This window comes from Phalaenopsis equestris, unplaced genomic scaffold (genome assembly GCF_001263595.1).
Source record: "Phalaenopsis equestris unplaced genomic scaffold, ASM126359v1 Scaffold000086, whole genome shotgun sequence".
Lineage (NCBI taxonomy): Eukaryota > Viridiplantae > Streptophyta > Magnoliopsida > Asparagales > Orchidaceae > Phalaenopsis > Phalaenopsis equestris.
Genome location: NW_018164528.1, coordinates 215,002 through 237,293, shown reverse-complemented (window position 1 = coordinate 237,293; position 22,292 = coordinate 215,002). Strand labels below are relative to the sequence as shown.

Below are 22,292 nucleotides of genomic sequence, written 5' to 3'. Positions count from 1 at the left end.
GTATTTTTTAACAATTGTATAAATAAATTGAAAGTTATTTTAAACATTATATAATACTTATATAAGTATTTAACGATAAGAATAATGCTTACAACTTGTAACAATGTGATCTTTTGCTTGCTATAGCAAGCGACTGATAATTTGAGATTTTCCATTGGAGAGAAGTGGTTTTGGTTGAGTGCATAGTGGTAGGAAGGGTGTCTGCAATCTACATTGCATTGGTGACAGTGTAAGCTTTTCATGATGAATAACTAGCGCTAGCATAATCCTCACTGGCAAGAAGGGCATTTGTGTGCCCTATCACAGTTCAATGAGATTACTCAAGTCGGAAGAGAATGGGCTTACATAGGAGTGCAATTGCCTATACATTATTGAAGTGTGAGATTAGATATGAGTGAAAATCGAATGCAAACTGTCTGGAATTAATGATCCCCAATCGAATTTGAGATTTTTCAATTGTCTAATCATTCGGATTATAGAATGATTTTTTGCATCAGATCATAAATAAATACTAGCATTAAGCCTAAATTTTCTTAGGAAACGAACTTGGTAGTTCAACTAAACCACAAATGGTTCGATAACTGATTCTATATTATTCTTTCTAGTTCAATGCTCAGAATGGTTTAAGAAATAAACAAAATTGACTCGGGAATTGGTTGAAAATTTAAACCAGTCAAATTGGCCAATTTGATTTGATTTCTTAACCCTTGTTGAGAAAAATAGATTTGTGTTATTCACTACTAAAAGGGCTTACAAATAAGTATACAAGATGATATAATAAGGAAATAACTAACCAGAAATAATACCAACAATTATGTTTATATTTTCTAATATAATTGTTTCAATTATGTGTAATAAATCAATATTACTAAATACACCATAACTTTTTATTTGGAGCACTAAAATTTTCTCATATCAGCTTCTAATACCAAGATTACCATTTGGAAGTTTTGTACATTTCAAAGCTTTTTTCCACATTTTTTTAAAGCTATTTTGACATTGAAGATACTAAAATATTAAATTTAATGTCTTTGTTTCGCTTAATTTATCATTTAAGCCATCAACCTTCAACCCTTGCAAGCAATTTCACCTGATTTATTATATAAGTCTTTACCTACTTGAAGTGCTTATACTTGCATGGAGTTGGTGATTCCCTTAGCTGTTAGTTGGGTTCTTTAAATCTCTTGATCCCTTGGGTTAAGAGAATGCAAACTTGCAAGGCTCTATGCATCTTGTTGAGTATACTACAAATGTGACGTTGCAAATTGATTTATCAATTAAATTATTGTTCACACATGCTTTTTTTTTTCTGTTTATTGTCATTTCTCATTCGAAGAGACTTATTTGCATTATACATTATACATGTAATGCCAAATATACCTCTACTCAATAAGAAGGTAATGCTTGTAAACGTCTTTTCATGTTTCTATTTTAGTGACTGCCTACCAAATTCTTTCTTGCTTGCATTCTAGAATTTTATGCATATATCAAAAGTTATATGGAGAAACTGATGCAAAGGTTGGAATAGCTTTGTCTTCATTGGCCCGCGCAAAGTGTGCTAAAGGTAACATGCATTTTCACATATGATGGTGGATGTTTTCATATGCAATTTTCATCATTCAGGGCTTCCTCTAACTGCAGCTTATTTTACAGGAGAAATAAAAGAGGCTATAAATCTTTATAAATCAGGTCTTCAAATCATCAATGAATCAAAATATTTGAATTTAGATGATGATCTTCTAGAAAAAATGAGAGTTGATTTAGCAGAGTTGCTTCATACTGCGGGAAGGTACATTTTTTGCTTAATTATTCTTGTTTATTTTTATAATTAAGATTAAAGCATTATTCTATTAGAACTTGTACTTTTGAGGTAACTGATATAAAAGAAAGTATAAGCAGTAAAACAAATAGGTTACTATATATCAAGTGAATGGTGCTCCTACCTATGCAGAGTTTGAGGAGGGTTGATTTCAATGATAAGTTATTTATGCATGATTTTTTTTATTTTTTTTATTTGTTTGATCGTTTGTTTCTCTTTTTAATTTCTTGATCACGGACTATGCAATTAATCATTAAGATCCTATATTTGCAGAATGCACACTCACTGTGGTACTATATGAATAAAATTCTCCTTATTTATTTTGTCCATCAATCCTCTTATTTTACCATCAATTTGTTAAATTCTTTTACACTCTTAATTGTTAATTGCAAATTCTAAATGCTTGAGAGTGATGTGAATGACCTTGAAACAAACTAAAATTAAAATAAATATGATGAAAAAGGCAATAAACTAAACTATTCTTATACTCTATAAGGAGTTTATCTTTCCCAAATAGCTCTCACACTTGATGATGATTAAAAAAATCTTGGAATGCATGAAGCAGCCTCTACATCCATAATAATAATTTTATTCATGCTATAATTTGTTTTGCAGGACTTTGAATTTTCCTATATATCTGTGGGCTTTGAGAAGGTCAACTTGCATCATTGCAAGATGGGAAAACATCATTTTCATGATACAAATGTAATAGTGGAAATAGCACTATCTAAAGATCTTACTATCACAAAAAAACTTTGTTTTCCCCATTCAATTCTCTCAAGAAAGCAAATAATCAAGATTAATTAGCTTTTCATGAGGGATATTTTTTTAATTAAGGTTGATGGTACCGACTATTATAAATATTTCAATATAATGTGTTTTTGGCATTGACGAATAGGTCATTTACTCTTTTATTAAACGTGTTAATTTTGGGGGATGAAGACTCACTTGATGTAGTTCATATGATTTTCTCTTCTTGTGTTGGTCATGGACCATTTTCTATGTAGTCAATGAAGGTAGTTAACCAAACCAATGTTTGGGAGATCATTGGACTTAATGATGTGAAGGCCAGTTGAGATAGACTGGAAGCTTTAAAGGGGTTTTCATAGAATCCTATATTTAGAGAAGAGGAGCTCGAGCCAAGTGCTTTCCTGTCAAGAGAAATCAAGGTTGAGAGAAAACTCGGTAAAGTTCTTGAGAAGAAGCTTGCACAAGAATCGAGTGACTTTATGATGTATTGTTGGTCGAGCTACAATGATAACAATTTTGCACTAGAAGTCCATGATTTTGATGGTACTATTTTGCAACTTCTACAAAATATTGCCATTATTTCTTTTAGTAATTATGTACCTAAGTCAACACCATTTCATTTTAATGTTTACCCTTTTAATTTCCCTGTCTATATAAAGGAATGTCATGTGGAGGAAAAGGGTTCGAGTTCTTACCTTATCTGTAGTTGCATCTTAAATAGAAAGTTCACCCTATAGCCTCTCAAAAACTTAAGCTTAGGAGGCCGTATGGAGTTAGATTTGGAGAGAGAGAGAGAGAGAGCATCATTTTTCTCATTCTTGTATTTTGCATGTGGTTTTTGCTCCAAAACTAAATATCCAAATCAACAACGATACTTTATTGACCCTTAGCTTTTCTTACGAATCTCACTTTATATTTGTATCAATCCTAATATATTTACCTTACTAAAGGACCTTTATTACGAAATAGGGTTTATGTTATCTACGGAGAACTCATATAACTAGGGTGCATGATGAGTAAGTGATCAATTTTTTATCAACTCTAGTTGAAATAGGGTTTTATGCTCTATAAAATACACCAAGCAAAGCTAGAAGCTCAAATACATACCATTAAGGGTACATACGATGATGTGTTTCTTTTAGGCTACCCATTTAGTCATAGATTTTTTATCATAATCGTACTGTAATGGTACTGTCATATTAGGATGTTCATTAGTTGAGGTTATGTGTTAGTGTCACATCCTTGTATGTATTGAATTTTAAGTTGGTCTTATTTGATAAAAATCGATATAATATTGGGTTTTCTCCGAGCTTGGATCTATTTGAATTTGACTTTTGGGTTAACTCTAACAAAATCCCACCATATTTTCTTATTTATGTTTTTTTGGCCATCTTTTTGTATTTTTGCTATTTTAAGCTTTTTAATGTTGTTTTATATGTTGAGGATTGGTAAGAGGCATCTTGTTAGTATTTTTATTTTGGGAAATCAAGGATTGAAGATAATTTTTAGGAGTAAGCATCTGAACAAGCATTGAGGATCAACTGAATGGTTAAGTTGGAATATTTTCTAGTTCAAAGTTAATGCCAATGCAACCATCATCTAGGTGTTGACACTTATTTTGTTTTGGCGTAGCTAGTGTAGTTCTATCTTGTTATAATTGACATTTTTCAACCTCATTATGAAGGGCTACTTTATATTCTTTCTTTGGCTTTGGATTTTTGGGTCATATTTGGGCAAACTGATAGGTTTTAAGATTCTTTTTTGCATTCCCTGTCAATTAGTAGGGTAACTTGTTAAGCTAGATTGAATTAAAGGGCGACTTTTGCGGATCTTTGTAATCTTTGATTTTTGGGAGGAGCTAAATTGCCTAATCCATGGGAAAGAGCCTGACAATTTATAATTTGACTCCTAGGATGGGAAAGAGCCTGACAATTTATAATTTGACTCCTAGGAAATTAAACAGTATGTTGGCTTCAAATTATTAGTGACTTCAATTCGGACCTCACTTTGGAAGCTTTGATTGGCATGGTGACATATAGGTACTTTTGACTTAACTCCGCTGGGATATGTAGACTCGTTTGTTGTGGAGGTCTCATTCTTTCTGCTTGGGAGGGCGACTGTTAAGACAAATATTGACTCTGACAGTGTGTATTAATCAAGAGACTGTATATATATATAATATATATATATATATATATTGAAAGCCCAAAAAAGCTAATATATTAACTAGAAAGAAAGATACAGATATAATATGATGGAGGGCCCAAACATGATACCCTGCTCACACCAAAATCACAAGGGGTTCTACAACTAGAAAATACTGAAAAGTACATTAGAGACATAAAGAAAAAAAACCTACAAATGCATAAATACATACTATCAGCTGGCTAGAGAGCAACCCAATTTGGTTTTGTCTCTGCCTCTGGTTCTAGGAAAGGAGCAAGCTAATAAGTTGATAAGATGATTGTCATTGTCAGTAGTAATTACTGTATAGCTGGAGTCGACCTCCATTCTTCTTCTTCCTCCTGGAATAGACCTGTCATTCCTCTTCCGAAGATTTGTTCGCCTGACCTTGGTCTAAAGTGTGCTGGAGATGTGCAGATTGTTTGGACATTAGAAGCAACTACATGTATCAGCTGATCTGTTATTGGATCAAAGGAGCACTCTCGCGTGTCTTGGCGTGTAAGTGAATCATCTTCAATAACAGTAGGTGGTATGAGCACAATTGGATTTGTAGCTGTAGTATGTTCTTCTTCAGGAACTACGGTGTTGGGAAGAGGATCGGGTTGCATCTTCTCAACATGGATAGTAGGTGGCTGTTTTTTAGCGATATTCGGCTTTAGATGATGATGCAAATGATAGCAAATAGTAGAGCTGTGGTCAAACATACTACAATGAGAGCAATAAGGAGGATGTGGTTCAATTTCAACCTTTTGTCAATACCCGTTGTGCATAGTGTCAATCCATATCTGATCCGGAGTTGGTTGAGTGATATCTCTCTCAACTAACACACAATTCACAGAAGGTCTGGTGACATTAAGCGTAGGACTATCCACATTGAGAGGCTTACCGTAAGCATTTGCTAAAGAGTAGAGGATTTTCATGTTGAACAGATTTAATTTTAATCCCGAAAACTTTATCCAAACAAGAATGATAGGGGACTTCGCTTTTGGATCAAAACTGACAGTCTACTTCAGAATTTTCATAAAATGATTGTCAATCTTGATAGCTTTCCGAGAGAAAATGCTAGTGTAATCGACATCATGAGATAATTGAATAAGTATATGTCTACCGTCAAGTAGAACAATGTTCCAACTGTCCAATAGTTTCATAACATCAAACTCTTTCATAATAATCTCCAGTTTTGGGTGGTCATAAAGAAATTTTCCCACTAGAGAAAAACGCTAAGAGGACGCGAGAGTGCCGGTTTCAACCTCTGTGAGAATAAGTGCAGGCTTCTTATCTCTTTTTCAAGTTTTTTAATAAAAGTGTGATCACTTCCACCTTCAAGCGTCTCATGGAAAGATTCTGGAAAATTGCAGGACTTACTGATAGCAAAACTAGGCACTGAACCTGAAGGAGGGGCACGGGCAGGAAAGTCGCCGGCAAGAGCATTAGCATAGGAATGGAGCGTCGAGGCAGCTCCCTCACAAGACAGGAGTCTGGCGGGCAGGAAGCGAGCAGCGAGCCCTTCTGAGTTTATCGGGCTAGCAGAGGCGCAGAAATGAAACCGCAGCACGAAACCGCGGCTCAAAACAATGTCGTTTGGCGGACATGGAGTGAGTAGCAAGCCTTTCTGCGAGCAGGAGTTTGTTGGGCGAGCAGAGAGGCGCAGAAATGAAACCGCAGCACGAAACCACAGCTCAAAACAACGCTGAAGCCCTTCGTCGTTTGGCGCAGACGATGAACGCAGAGCTTCGTCTTCGTCGTCGTCGTCGTCGAGCACAGCCGAAGGAATCAAACGAGGGTTTCGCCATCGGGCAAAACCCTAATTTTTTTTTTATTGACTGATATATGAATGACAATAAATAGTCCTTTCAAGACAAGATTAAACTAAAATTTCTCTGAAAGAAAGGATTATTTATTGTCATAACTAATCATAACCAAAAGGAGCTATAGCTTAACTTTCTTTCAGAGGAATTTTAGTTTAATCTTTTCTTGAATGGATTATTTATTGCCATTCTTAAGATGCATTTAATATTGCTTTTGTCATCATAGGTATTTAACGGTGGACTGAGAGTTTCTCGAGCATCATTTTTGGGTTGTAGATTATTCCCGTTTTGTCGTGTTTGTTTGGATTGGGAGTATCTTGGGGATCATTTTTAGGTTATAGTTTATTCTCATTTAGGAGGTGTTTTTGTTTCATTTAACTTTCACGCAAAAGATATCGGGGATTTAAACATCTTTTAATTGTACAGTTATAGATGTGTGTGATTTTCAAGTCCTTGAGTGACTTAGAAAAATGAAAATTTGCATACATTATTGAATTATATATTTTCACTATATAGGTGAAATAGATGTAGGATCTTTTGTACTTCTAAATTTCTAAAGTTTGCTGTAGTGAAATTTTTATTTGGGCATTTGAATTAGAGTAGATGTTTGTAAGAGAAAACTACTCACCAAATTTCAAAATTTTTCTATAAAAATACGATTTTTGGAATTTTCAATACAAAAAATTTAACCTCAAATGATGCAATCACCATAATCAAACATTTCAAATTCTGGAATGGGAAATTTTATGGCATGTACAACTTAATGTGGCGAAGTGATCATTATATTTTTTTTAATTTTCAAAATTTTCTATAACATGCACTTTTTGAAATCTAGTTTCAATTTGGTAAATTTAAAATTTTCCAAATTTTAAAGTTTTTTTTAAAAAAATTTTTTAGCTTTTTTTTTTTTGAATTTAGAACTCTTTTAAATATAGATGATTCAGCCAATGTCACAGCTTTTGGAGGTCTGTATAATTGTTGGTGAATTTTTTAAATAAGTGCATGCAAAAGTAGTTTGATTGACTATATCACAAAAATTAGATTTTCCTGGGTTGCTTGCGCTATAGAGCTTTTTGGGACTTGGGAAGGCTCATATGAGATATTTTGTGGAGCTTTTAGGGTTGAGCTTTAGCTTTTGCTGAACGAACAGCTAGTAAAAATTCAGGTAGGCTTACCTTCATTAATTTACTCTTATCCTATGTAGATTTGGATGCATTTTTTACTTGTAGTGCAGATTGCGAAGTTGTTAAATGGTTTGGTGGGGTTACTTGAGTTTCCATCATCCAATGTTGTTAAGCTTTTATCTGGATTTTTTTTTTCATTCTTTTAGAGATTCAAATTGAATTCTTGTCAACAGTGTGTTTGTCCTTAACATAAGCGGGCATTCCAAGTCAGTAGTCCAAGTCACACAATATTCCACTTAAGGGGTCCATTATTGCCCAGAAGAGTTCCTTTTTATCCTAATCTTTAGTTTTTTTTCTTGCTCCATATTGTATTATTATGGCCATTTTAATCATCTTTGGTAATTTAGAATTAAGTTTTATGTTTAATTCTCTTTTTTGTATGCCATGGTCACTAATGAAATTTATGAAGTATAACGACAGGGTGCGTTTGGGGCAAATGTGTGGTGCCATGGCTGTGTGACACTGTACCACAGTTTTTTTTTTTTTGTTTTGCAAAACTGCATTTTGCCACCAAACTTGGCTACCGTCTGTCTGTGGTTTTGGCTAGAAAGCCGCGGTTTAAATTTTTCAAAAAAAATATTTTTTTGCAATAGCCACCTTAGCTTTTTGAAGAGCAGTTTCACAACTATTTTTTCAAATAACTGCAACTGCCCCACACAATTCGAAAACTGTTTATCCAAAATTTTAGCATATTAGCTTTATGTTAGTGTGATGCAAAATAATCATCGGTCAATCATTTGTTACATCAAGAATGGAAAAATAAAAGCTCCCTTTGGGACAATCGATTCCTAGGATGATGATATTCAATCTCTTTTTAAGAATCGGTCGCATCTAGGCTATGGAGATTTCTTAGTCATTCTTGTGCATAGATAACTATCACATGTGGTGGTAGTTTACCTCAAATCTACTTGTCGCACATCTATGTAGATGATTATGCTTCAATGTTTATGTAAATCAAAATTCCTTGTCACCTAAATCTCTAATAAGTTGGCATTTAAGGTAAAATGTTTTTTAAAAAGAAGCATATAAATAATTAAAAAGAGGAGGAGAGTGGATCTATGGTTAGGTGCTCTTTAACTTTTTTTTTTTTTCCTCAAGTCACATGAGCAACAATATTTTTTAGAGTTTCATCAAGAAAGAATATTATTTGGTGTTGAAATTCAAAATAATGTGTAATAAAGCAAAATAATTTCATTGATATGAAAGAGGATATAATAACTCTTACATGAATCCTAGGATAGGAAAAATAATAAACGAAAAAAAATATGAAAGGAAAGATATATCACCTAATATCTCCAATTAATCAATTTATATTAACTATTTGGAGATAAAGGAAACAACATAAAATGTGAAAGCCTAAAATAGGAAAGGAAATATAGTTATATTTGAGGAGGCTTTAAAGAAAACCAGGAGTGGAAAGTCCTTTGGACCGGATGATATCCTAATTAAAGTGTGGAAATATTTAGGAGATTTGGGAGTTTCTTGGCTTACTAAACTCTTTAATATTATTTTAAAAACTAAAAAGATGTCTGAGAAGTGGAGGAAGAGTATTTTGGTCCCCATTTTTAAGAATAAAGGGGATGCACAAGAGTGTGCAAATTTTAGAGGAATTAGGTTGATGTGCCATACTTTAAAATTAAGGGAGAGGGTAATTGAGCATAGGTTAAGACATATTACAAAGATTTCTCGTAATCGTTTGGATTTATGCCGGGCAGGTCTACAATGGAAGCTATACATTTATTGAGAGGTTTGATGGAGAAGTTCAGAGATAAGTAGAAAGATCTACATTTGATTTTTATTGATTTAAAAAAAGCTTACAATAATGTTCCAAGAGATATCCTTTGGAGAGTTTTTGAGAAGAAAGTTGTTGATATGACTTATATTCAAGTCATTAAAGATATATATACTAGAGTTGTTACTTGTGTTTGAACTGGAGGATTGACCAAATATTTTCCTATTTTTATTGGATTACAGCAGGGATCAGCTTTAAGCCCATATCTTTTTGCTTTAGTTATGGATGGTCTTACTGGACATTTACAGGAGGATGTACCTTGGTGTATGCTTTTTGTTTATGATATCCTTCTTGTGGATAAGATGAGAGGAAAAACTCAGGAAAAACCTGATTTATGGAGGTCTACATTAGAGTCTAAAGGCCTTCATTTGAGCAGAACTATAACTGAATACATGGAATATAATTTTAGTAGTAGTAGCTCTAGTGACAGAAGTGTAACTTTGGGTGATCAAATTATTAAAAAGTGTGAACGATTTAGATATCTCGGGTCTGTTGTTCAAAGCTGTGGTGATATAGATGGGGATGGTTGAAGTAGAAGAATGCTTTGGGTCTTTTATGTGATAGAAAAGTACAACTTAGATTGAAAGGAATATTTTATATATAAGATGGTGGTGTATAAGATGGTGGTGTGACCTGCAATGCTCTATGGTGCTGAATGTTGGTCTTTAAAAGAGAAGCATAATATTAAGTGTTGCCGAGATGAGGATGATTAGGTGGTTGACTGACTTTACTCTTAGAGACAAAATGCGAATGAATATATCCGTGATAGGGTTGGTGGTTGGTGTAGCTCCAGACAAAGTTAGAGAAAGTCATCTTAGATGGTTTGGTCACATTAAACGTCGACCATCTGATGATCCGATTTGAAGAGTAGATGTTTTAGATTCGACTTATGTTAAGAAAGGTAAAGGTAGACCTAGAAAGACTTGGGCTTATTGTATAAAAATGATCTAAATTTATTAGAACTAAATGAAAATATGCACTAAATAAGACGCAATGGAGGAAAAGAATTCATGTAGCCGACCCCATGTTGTGGGATTAAGGCTTTTGTTGTTGTTGTTTATGAAATAAATTTAATCATCATAACTTCTTATAGGAATAAATTATTTTCTAATATAAATTCTAACACTCCAACTCAAGTTGAAGCATAGTTGAAAATCATGTTTAACTTGGATTTGAAAGCATCAAAGAATGGGCGATGAAAATCCTGCGAGGTATAACTTGAAGTTTTCATCCCTACTGCGGTTGTTATTGATTGCGGTTATTGCAGTGTCTGTAGGTAGGCTGAACGCTCCGACAAATACGGTTAGCTCTCACAGTCCCGACACAGATACTTTTAGTGAAGAAGATGAGCAATATCCATTGTTGTCTTCCTTTGATGACACTTACTGCATCCGTGACAACTTGAGCGATTCATCGAAAGATGTAGTTGATACACCCTTTTCTCAGGCCTCTTCCATAGAGCTTGTTCCCCTGGAGTGTCCTGTTGAGAGTGAGCTCGTCGGGTCCTCTAATGAGGATATCCAGAAAGTTTGCCTATGAAGCGGCAAAGCTCCTTCCCTCGAAGGTAGTTAATCCCACTTTGCTTAAACGAGATAAAGAGATCATCACCCAAGAGCTAGATGATCCTCATGAAGGCCCTGCCTAAAGCAAGGAGGCTAGAAATCCTACCAACAAGGTGGATTACAACGTACTAGCACACCTAAAAAGGTTGCCAACATATTTGAGCATCTATAATTCCCTCCTTTTGTCCTCCAAAATAAGGGAGGCTTTAGTGAGAGCTTTTTTAGAGCCCGAAGTATTCCAAGCCTACTACACCGAAGAGAAGATGGAGGCAGATTTTTCACAAGACATAGTTACCGTCACCTTTTCCGAAGATGATTTATTGTTGGGCACTGCAGACCATAATCACCCTTTATACATAACGATTATAGTATACGCCACAACTCTAAACCATATATTTGTTGATCTCGGTGCTTCCGTCAACATCATTCACGTGCGCACTCTCGAGTTGCTCTCATTGGGCATGCGACGATTGTCCTCCAACAGGATCATGCTAAATGACTTTAATGAGAAAGGGCAGAAGACCCTATGGTCCATAACCTTTCCCCTCCAATTTGGAGAATTTAAGAGTGAAGCCAAATTCTACATCATCGATGGGAAGACGTCCTTTAGAGGTTTGTTGGGACAACCCTGAATTCACGAGCATGGGATGGTATCTTTGACCCTCCATCAGTGCATCAAATATATGCGCGGAGGAGAAGAGTTTTCTTCTCCATAAATGAAGTCGGTATATATGAAGACGCCGAATATTATGTTCCTCATAGTAAGGCGTCATTAACTCCTAGTACCATGGGACGTTCGTGTACCCCTCCTCTTTCTAGCCCTTGCCTAATCAAAGGCAAGCAGATAGCGAAGCAGGAGGAAAGGTTACGCACTCCACTTGTAACGGGACCGACTAGAAGGCTCCCTACTTTGTCGACCTCCAAAGTCGTGATATGTGTTGACTCTGACACAGATTCTGAGGTAGAGAAAGCCCTCCAGGTGGACAAGCCCGGAGGTTCGCAAGTTGACAATCTAGACAGTTCTGATGAAGAGATTCTCTGGTCGCCATCAATGATGATGGTCCCTCGTCTGACCATGTTGATGCTAACAGATGAGGTGTTGACTATTAACCTTGTGCCACAAGGCCATTGCAAAGTTTTGACGGTTGCACGTGCTTCCACAGTCGAAGATCTCAAGACCTTTTATGTGCCTCCTAGACCCGGGTCTAAGGAGAAGGGTATTTTATTTTACAAATTTGATTCCATGTAACCAGCTCTGATGTAATGCCTTCATATGATAACAATGAAAAAGTAGAGGATATACCTCTTTCATATTATTGTTCGCCTCTCATTTTTAAGTTGTTAGATGATGGGTGGGTTGTTTCCTGAGGTAGCCTGTCCTTCAAGCCAAAATATGTAAGTCTATGTGGCAGAATAGACTCCCATGAGACGAATCCGGTTTAGGATATGTCAAGAGACAGATCCGGTGCCTCGTGCAAAATGATCTCCTCATCTCATGATAGCTAGGGCGCTACCTCCCATGATGAGGAAGTTGAGGTCAAAGAGGCCCCTCTCAAAGAGGCCCCTCCCGAGCTGAGAGGCCCCTCCCGAGCTGGAGGATGGCGTCTCTTCGACCGTTGACGAGTTGGTAGAAGTCAACTTAGGCACAGCTAATGACCCTAGTCCCACTTACATTAGTAAGCTTCTATCTGCCTCCATGGCTGCTAAAGTTATAAAGATTCTCAGGGAGTTTCGGGACTGTCTTGCTTGGAGTTATTCTGAAATGCCCGGTTTAGCCCTAGAGGTTGTAGTCCACAATCTCTATATTGATCCGAGTGTCACTCCTGTGAAGCAAACACCTCGGAGGTTGTTGCCCGAGATTGAGCTAAAGGTTATCGAAGAAACCAAAAAAGCTCATCGAGGTTGGCTTCATTTGGGAAGTTTCTTACCCTACTTGGCTTGCAAACATCGTACCTGTTCGAAAGAAGAATGGACAGATATGAGTTTGCATTGATTTTCGGGACCAGATTAAGGCTTGCCCAAAGGACGACTTCCCCCTAGCAATCCCGGAGTTGATGATGAACGTCGCTTCTACACATGCGATGTTCTCCTTCATGGATGGCTTATCTGGATGCAACCAGATTCAAATGGCCCTAAAGAAAGAACAGCATACGGCGTTCTGCACGCCCATTGGCATCTTCGTTATAAATTCATGCCCTTCGGTCTTAAAAATGCTTGGGCAACCTACCAGCGTGCCATGACTCATATCTTTGATGACTTGTTATATCACGAGGTTGAGTGTTATATAGATGGTTTGGTGGTTAAGAGTCGATCAAAAGAAGATTATCTTACAGATCTAACCACCGTCTTTGAACGCCTTTGGACTTTGATTTGAGGATGAACCCGTTGAAGTGCGCTTTTGGCTTCTCTTCCGGGAAATTTTTTGACTTCATAGTCCGGCACAGAGGTATAGAGATTAACCCTAGTAAAATCAAATTCATCATAGAGATGGAGCCTCCTAGAAGCTTAACGCAACTGAACTCCTTAAAGGAAAAGCTTGCGTTCATAAAGAGGTTTATTTCAAACCTCTCCGGGCGTTATTGTTCTTTCTCCTCTTTAGTCAAGAAGGATGCCGGTTTTCATTGGGACAGAGCATGTCAGGATGCTTTCGACGACATCAAATGTTACTTGCTCAATCTGTCAGTTTTGGATGCTCCTGTCCCAGGAAAACCCCTTATACTCTATGTCGCCGCTCTCGACGAGTCGGTAGGGGCTCTGTTAGCGTAGGCAGACGAAGCCAGGAAAGAAGGTGCCTTTGGGAGTTTCTAGGGAAGTAAACACTGCGGTTGTCTTTGACTGCAGTTCCTGCAGTGACTGTAGGTCGGTGAAAGGCTTCTACAAATAATACTGCAGCGGAGTTTGAAGGTAAGTAGACAACTGCCGTTCCTGCAAGTGTCTATAGGTCGGCAGAAGACTCCTATAGGTAATACTGCAGGGGAGTTTGCGCGTAAGTAGACAACTGCGGTTGTTTTTTCACTGCAGTTTCTGCAGTGTCTGTAGGTAGACAGAAGACTCCTATAGGTAATGGTGCAGGGGAGTTTGCAAGGAAGCAGATAACCTGCAGGAAAAGTTGACTTGTTTTTGACTACAATCCTCTTTAATTGCAGTTCCTGCAACGTCTGTAGATAGGCAGAAGACTCCTACAGGAAATAATACAGAAAAGTTTACAGAGAAGTAGACAAACTGCAGGAAAAACTGACTTTTAGTTAACTGCAGGGTTCTTTGACTGCAGTTCCTACTGTGTTTTTTTAGGTAGGCGGAAGACTTCTACAGGTAAAATTACATTGGAGTTGGCAGGGAAACAAACATTCTCCAGAAAAAGCTATAGGGTATGATCTACAGAAAACAAGAAAAAAGGAAAAAAGCCTCGAAGGTAGGTCTTGTCACGGGAAAAACCCCGAAGTATGGTTTTTTGCAAGCAAGATATATATATATTATAGATATAGACACACACACACACACACACACATGCACATCTATATTGATTTGTTTATATATATGTGTGTGCTTATATATTTCTATATCTGTATATGTATATTTTTTTATATATCTCTATGTATGTATATATGTATATATGTATATATGTGTATGTGTATGTGTCACTGTGTGATTTATGGTTATAATATATCGTAACAATTGAGGATGTTTTCCCCTTATGTTTTCTCTATCTACCCATATATTGATGGCCATTGTATTCAATCTAGAATATATACAAAAAGCCTTCTTTCAAATAATGGTTAACTTTTCTAGAGTGAGCAAGAGGCAATGAATGAGAATTGGCTTTTGGTTGATGTTTAGAGATAGAGAAAGGTTATGAGAGTTGATAGAATTTGTCTTTTGTGAGTGATACCTGGCAAGGAAGGGATGTGGGGAGAGCCTGGAGCTCAAGACTCAGAGAGAATTGGTTTATGAGGTTAGTTCGTTAGGAGATATTCCAGTACAGTGTTGGCAAGATTTTTTAATGGGAGAAGGATGGTTGTGTGTTGGTTGTTTGCCAGAAAGAATGAGGGAGATGAATAGGGCCACCTTAACCGATTTAGATGTGAGAGTACTAGCGGGATATATGGAGTAGGTGGTGTATGGTGAACAATAAAGACAATGAGAATGGGTGAGGAAGAGGGGATGTTGGATCGAAGCTTTCATACCATAAAGAAAACATCGAAGAGTTACAACATGCCTATATGTAGGTGAAAGAAACGGAATAGTAAATCCTTAATAAATAGGATATATTATAATTATAATTATTATTGGATATTTTTATTTTAAATATTTGGTGCATTTGTGAGTAGAGAAATGATAATATTTAAGACCTCAATTGCATTAATTGTAACTTTTGTTTTTTAACTCAGGCACATCTATATGTATTAGGCCTTAAGACTCAAAGCCTTATGATTGGAGACAAAGCACCCTACCATCTGGCTATGTTTGCTGCATTAATTGTGAATTGGTTATTTGAGACATTTCTCACTATCTTATTTATCAAATTTTCATACTTAGGGAGCATGAAGGCAGAGAAGTACTCAAGGAATGCCTTTTGATCAATGAAAAGTACAAAGGGATTGAGCATCCTAATTCAGTGGGTCACCTTCTAAGTCTTGCTGCCTCGTATTCCCGTTCTAAAAACTATAGTGAGGCAGAACGTTTGCTGAGAACATGCTTGCATTATATGTCTAGGACTGTGGAACCTGGTGGTCAATCCATCACTGTTCCAATGTTACACCTTGCGGTTACCTTGTACCACCTAAAAGAAGATGAAGAAGCTGAGAACCTTGCTCTTGAAGTGGTTCAAATTCGTGAGAAATTATTCGGCAAAGAATCTCTTCCTGTAGGTATGTTCTGTACTTAACGCTCTCATAAACATCTCACTGTTTTGAATTGAACTTATTCCTTAGGCCTCTGACATGAGTTATTTTCACTTTGATTTTCTTTACTATAGTTCATGAATATGATCAAGCTTTAACTAAAAGTCAGTCATTTCTACGTTTTATCCGTTTGAAAAGTAACTAATTATTAGCTGGTTTGGAATTTATGTAGTATTACATAGATCATGCATGGCATTCATAAAAGAGTTGTTTATTTACCTAAATAAGAAAGAAGCTAATTGTAAAACCACTCATTTACGGAGAAGCAAAACTGTTAATCATTGAGATTACTTTAAAGATTATAGTTTCATCGGAAACTCTAAATTTAAGATTACAAAGGCTAGAGCACTTCTTGGATGAATAAACCTTAATAAATTGGACAAGGGGGACAAAATCATGAGACTTATTAGCTAAAGCGGACAATATATTGATGATGGTTGTGAGTTTAGCTTATACCTATTCATTCCTATAAACTAAGTGTTGATGATTGTATTTCTTTGTACTTTTTGACAGGTGAAGCCCTGGACTGCCTGGTCTCAATACAAACTAGATTAGAGAGGGAGGACCGTGATATTTTAGCTAAGTTGAAAAGAATCTTGAGTATTCAAGAGACAGAGTTTGGTTATGACAGTGAGGATTATCTTATGACATTGAAAAAGGTGTTGTTCTATTTGGATAAAATGGGGCTGTATGATGAGAAATTTCCTCTACAAAGAAGCTTACAATCGTTAAAGATCAAATTCAAACAAAGCATTCCTGTATGAGGTATACCTCTTGTCCATATATATATTTTTAATTATTATTATTATTATTTTTTTACTTGTTGTAATGTGATTATATATCATTTGTTTGTAGCTATTGCAGTTATCTTCTTTCCTAAAGTTTTAGTTGAAAATGAAATTATAGAGTTATGTGAAGAATGTTAATGGAACCGTGTTGCACCTTGCTACAGCTAGTTCAAGATGTAATCATTGCAAGTTATTGTACTTAATCTTTTGATTAAGAAGTATATGTCCGTTTAAATCATCCCAATCTAACACGGCAGCCTATAATTATGTGTTTTCCCTGTTGGAAGAATAGGAAGGCCTGACTCTATTTAGGGAACAGTTATGTATTCTTTTGTAGTAGCGACATGTTCAATTTTGGATATGTTGTTTATCAGTTCCTTGGAGATGTAAAGGTAAACAGTGAACAAGCAGAAAGATGGATATTTATGAATTAATCGCTTACAAAAGTTATTCACTGTTCTTGCAACTAAGAATTAATAGTCTATTTGATATTTCTTTTTTTGATGAATTTATATTTTGTCAACTTCATTCTCATCCATTTATGTATTTTCTCCGCTCACTATTTCTTTTGTAGTGTCTGAGAGAATCGTATTGCCTTGGCTATGAATGTTAGCTCACATAATTAGATAAGTAGAGCGAATAGAAAAAATAAATCTTCATGTCTAGGAAAAGAAAAGCCCTGATGACTTCTGTTTAATTAACACAACTTTTACTAGTATTTGACATGATTTATAACTGGCCACTTTTCTACAGACATGAATATGGCATTGATAAAATTCAAGAAAAATTGAAGTATTGCTAGTGTTCCTTGTTTTTAGCAACAAAAATGAGATTGATGAGGTAAATGCAGCTAATTATGTTAGTCCCCTTCTTAAAAGCAATGGTAGGGCCATGAAGAATCAAATGTTGTGGCACATGAAGGTCATGGAGGCTATTGGGGGTAGTTTGATCAATCTTCTGGCGGTGGTGGAGATACTTGTGACCTGAAGGAGGCAACAGCGTTCTGTGAGAAGGTCATAGAGGCCACTTAAGATTACAAACTTGATCATCTCCTAATAGTTATAGCGAAGAGAAATTAGATGTATTCATGCTGATGGTTTCGTACAATAATTGGAATGATATTTCTCCTAAAAAAGAAGAGATGGGATGATCGTAGATCAACAGTTAATGAAGGTAGTCAGTGTAGTTTTTCTCTTGAAAGCTGAGAAGATTAGACAATTGAGAGTTAGCGAGTGACCTAGAGTTTGTGATTTGACATGGATGTGGTTGGGATGATAGTTCTTGTGAAAGGAGGGGAGGCTGAACAATCAGGAATCAATGGGTGACTTGGGCATTGAGCAATATAAGTATTGAAGGATGGACAGCATTGGACAATGATGAATTTGAAGTTGCTACAAAATTTGGAATATGGTTGATATTAAGAAACTATGGATTTCAAGTGTTAGTGAATTTTGGGTAATAATAAATGTTGAGTGACCACGAGTGGAAGTGGGTGGTGGAATTTTGGCAATAATGAACATTGAGGGTGACGGGCATCTAATGATAATGAATGGAAAACAATCATGATTGTTTCAAAACAATTAGTCAGGTGATAATGAATGTTTAGCAATGACAGTTGTGAAGGAATGAAGGATGCCAGACAAGTATGAATATGATGACAGAGTTAAGGAATGAAGCGTCAAGCAATTGTAGATGCCAAGTAAAGATGATCTTTGAGGGATGATTGCATCGTGGGCTGAACATAATGTGACTATTAAAACTAAGCTCAAAATCATTAGGTAATAGTAAACATCAAGTAGTGAGTCATTAAGGAATGATAGGCATCGAGCAACTTGGAGAATTGAATGATGATTTCCATTAGAAGGCAAACATCACACACAATTAAAGTTAAAAAGCCCTCTATGTAAAGGGATGACGAGTGTTTAGCATTTGTGAATTTTAAATGATAATGAGATTTATGGGATAATGTGGATGTTCAATGATGATGAAAATCATCGAACCATAAGCTTCCTATGATAATGAATGTTAATTGACCACAAGGGTTGAGGGAGGATGAACTTAATGAAGCTATGGAGGTTAAGCGATAATATGCATCGAGGAATGGGAGGCATTAAATTATGATGAATGACAAGCAATTAGTCATAGGGAGATAAAGGACATTAAATGGAAATAGATGTCAGGCGACAATGGTGTTACGGGATGACAATTATAAAGTGATGATGGATATTGGATGACAAACTTATGCTAGCAAACATATGTGGATACATGATATTGTGCATTACGCAGTCGATGATGAGCAAATTATAAGAATTAGAGCATGATAGACATCATACAATTTTGAACATCAAAGCTATCCCTCATTTGAAAAGAGGTTGCAGTTAATTCAAAGGTGGCGAAGCAAGTCAAAGGTAAAAAATGACGCATCTTGACTAAATGTAGATACACTTTGAGTAATTCATCATTTTGTGTGGACTTATAATTTTTTTATGTTCTTTCTTCTTTATTTAAATTTTCTTATATATGGTCGATGTTGCCATCTGGGATTGGGTTTTGATTTTTTTTAATTATTTTATCATGGTCATGTGAATAAAATAACTGTAGGACATTATCAAGATTGGTTTTTGGTGTATCTTGTCCATGGATTGTGTGTTTGCTTCTTCAATTATTTTAACTCTCAATTTATGATTTTTCATCAATTAGTGAAGATTGATCAGTGTTATTGGCTTTCTTTTCCTTTGCTCATCATAGAGGGGCTATATTAGTTGGTATCAATTTTTGTTGATCTTGTAACATACCATCAAGTGGCCGACCTAACACTTAGAGGATGTTCTATATTGCAAGGACTTCGACCTGCTACGTCAAAAGCTACAAGTTTTGACCCAATAACATTTTTCCCTTCAACGTCCTGGTCTGCGCTAGACATTTAAATGAGCTGAGTTTGAATGAGCTGGAAGCTTGTTCATGTTCGATCGTGTTGGACTCGTTTAAATTTGTTATATTTGCGTTTGATTTATGTATGAAATTGTTTTTGAAAGTTATGTTCATGTTGAACCTATTAGAATTTGAATCAAATTCAAAATAAACATAAGCTTTATCTAGCTTTAAAAATAAAATTCTAATTTAACCAACATCAAAATAAAGCCTTAGAGATCCTGTGCAATATTTATAATTGCAAGAACTTGTATACTCTCAAAATATACTTCTATGGGTTACAATGTCATATTGCCAAGCATTGTTCTATAATTTAAACAACATAGGGTTAAACTTTTGAATAGCATGGGATTTAAGAAAAGAAAGAAATAATATTTTTTTGTTTCTAATCATTTTTATTATTCTATTTTTTTGCATTGTTGAACTCAAAGAAAAATTTGTGAATTGTGGTGCTTCCTAATGATGAGATTTTTGACAGGCCTACTGAAACCAAAGATAAGATAACCATACTAGTAGTGAACTAGTTGACAACTAGTTTCCCTGCATCCTGCACAAGATCGTCGTGATGCTTGGCTCTATTTATTCGAATTTAAGGCCGATATTCTTAAAGTTAATGGAGGTCTATGGAACAATAAATATTTTAATTAGATCAACAAATATAAATATTGTGGAATAAATCATCGAGTTGAAAGTTCATAAAATATTGTCGTATTCCTCTCATTGCCACTCGGATACCAGTAAAGGCATTGGCCTTCTGGTAGCAAATAAATGTAGATTATGCGCGTTCCTTAAAATTCAAGATTTTTACATTGCATAAATTCATAAAAAAATGCAGTCCTCCTTATTGCCTTATATTTACAATAGTGAGTTATCAATGTTTTCAGGACTTGCAGCATGGATCGCACTCTATTGATGATAATACTACTATTTTCTATCAGTTCCTCAGCTAAGAAGACACTATTGAATCTCTATTATGTTGTAGCCTCTAGCCATAGTTCCAAGGCATCATTAAAATTGTTGATCATTAATAGTAGTTGTAGCACATCAGTTTAGCAGGTGAAGCACCAAATTTCTCCCACACTAAGGCTACTATCCAAAAATAAATGGCTTGGTTGAAGACTTCAACTAAAAACTAGTCCAAATATCGAAGATTTTGGATGATATGAAAGAATGACATGAACAATTTTTGGAAGTTTTGTGGGCTTACAGACGAACATACACAATTCCAACTCAGTTTACACTATATATCTTAGTGTATGGATCTAAGACGACGCTTCCCTTGAAGTACAACTCCCCTCACTAAAGATAGAAGTCAACATCAAAATTACAACATAAGAGAATGCAAAACTCTGGCTTGATGAACTTGAATGTTTCTAAGGAAAATGTATGTTGGCTCAACAAAATCTTGAGTTATACCAAATTAAAATGGCTCAAGCTCATGATAAATTGGTTCACCTTAGAACTTTCTAAATAGGTGACTTGGTACTTCTTCGAAGGTTGATTTTAGCCCATCACAAAATGGGTGGCAAGTTTGAATCAACCTGGGAAGTTTCCTTTGTAATTGAGAAGGCATATTACAGAGAATCTTACTAATTAGTGGACTAAAGAACGATGTTGTTTACTCCCAATCAATGGATATTATTAGAAGAAATACCACACATCTTAGTGTTTAAATAAAATATTTTAGAAATAAAATTTTATTCTATAATGCTTATGCTACACTTGTTTGTAACTGAGTTTATTTTTAAATTAAAAAATTGATAAATCTCCATAAATTTAAATTAAACGAGTTTAGATCTTTCAATCTCTTTTCTTCGCAGAATTTAGGATCTATTCCATTCTTATGATTTATCTTTCTAATCATTGCAACAAACTAATAAAAAATATATATGTTTTCAAAATCTTTCATAAAATATAAATCAAAATCCCAAACATGATAAAATTTAACAAAAAGATTGAGGGAGAATTGCATACTAATGTCTTTTCAGATATTGAGCCAAAGAAGATAATTCAGTGTGCCTTTGACATGATAGATAAGGATAAAGCCGGGTATTTCTAAAAATGAACACAATCTGGTCCAAAAAGTGGATGAATGGAAAATGATAAATTACTACATAGTTTGGACGTTGTTATAATTTTATACTCGTTAAAGAAGTTAAACCACTTGATACTATTCAACTTAATGATAGAGATCTTATTCCTCCTCTTCTAAAAAGAATGACTGGCATGGCTCGTCATATAATTGTGTTCCCAATATTTATATCGTTAATATATATAAGAATGAGATTGCATCCCACAACACATTGATCACCATGGCTTTCTCAGGACTTTCTACACTGTATTCTTCATCAACAACTGTAACATCTTGTTTGGAATTGAACTTAAGATTGTGGGTCCTGGAGAGTTTGTGGGGCCAATTGAGGTTCCATTACCTGTAGGATCAGTGATGCTTTTACATGGAAATGTAGTTGTTTCAAAGCGATATATTCTAGCAGTTCCATATCAAAGGATATGCATCACTTTTTGGAAGATGGATGATCATAAGGTGTTGCATAACTTAAGACCAAATTCAG

The 22,292-nt window shown here is 35.4% G+C and overlaps 1 protein-coding gene across 3 annotated transcripts in view; it reads left to right on the top strand.

The window, feature by feature from the left end:
• LOC110019901 overlaps nucleotides 1–20,800 on the top strand; it is a 30,758-nt gene extending 9,958 nt beyond the window's left edge. The window contains exons 6-10 of one of the 3 annotated variants that reach the window (XM_020717769.1): nucleotides 1,473–1,564; nucleotides 1,654–1,789; nucleotides 15,636–15,967; nucleotides 16,514–16,765; nucleotides 20,604–20,800. In XM_020717769.1, coding sequence (XP_020573428.1) covers nucleotides 1,473–1,564; nucleotides 1,654–1,789; nucleotides 15,636–15,967; nucleotides 16,514–16,764 — 811 coding nt within the window. In that variant the 3' untranslated portion in view covers nucleotide 16,765; nucleotides 20,604–20,800. Of the gene's footprint in view, nucleotides 1–1,472; nucleotides 1,565–1,653; nucleotides 1,790–15,635; nucleotides 15,968–16,513; nucleotides 16,766–16,855; nucleotides 17,219–20,603 lie in introns of those variants that run through there. The other 2 variants (XM_020717768.1, XM_020717767.1) reach the window with 2 other exon arrangements.
• The last annotated feature ends 1,492 nt before the right edge of the window (nucleotides 20,801–22,292 follow it).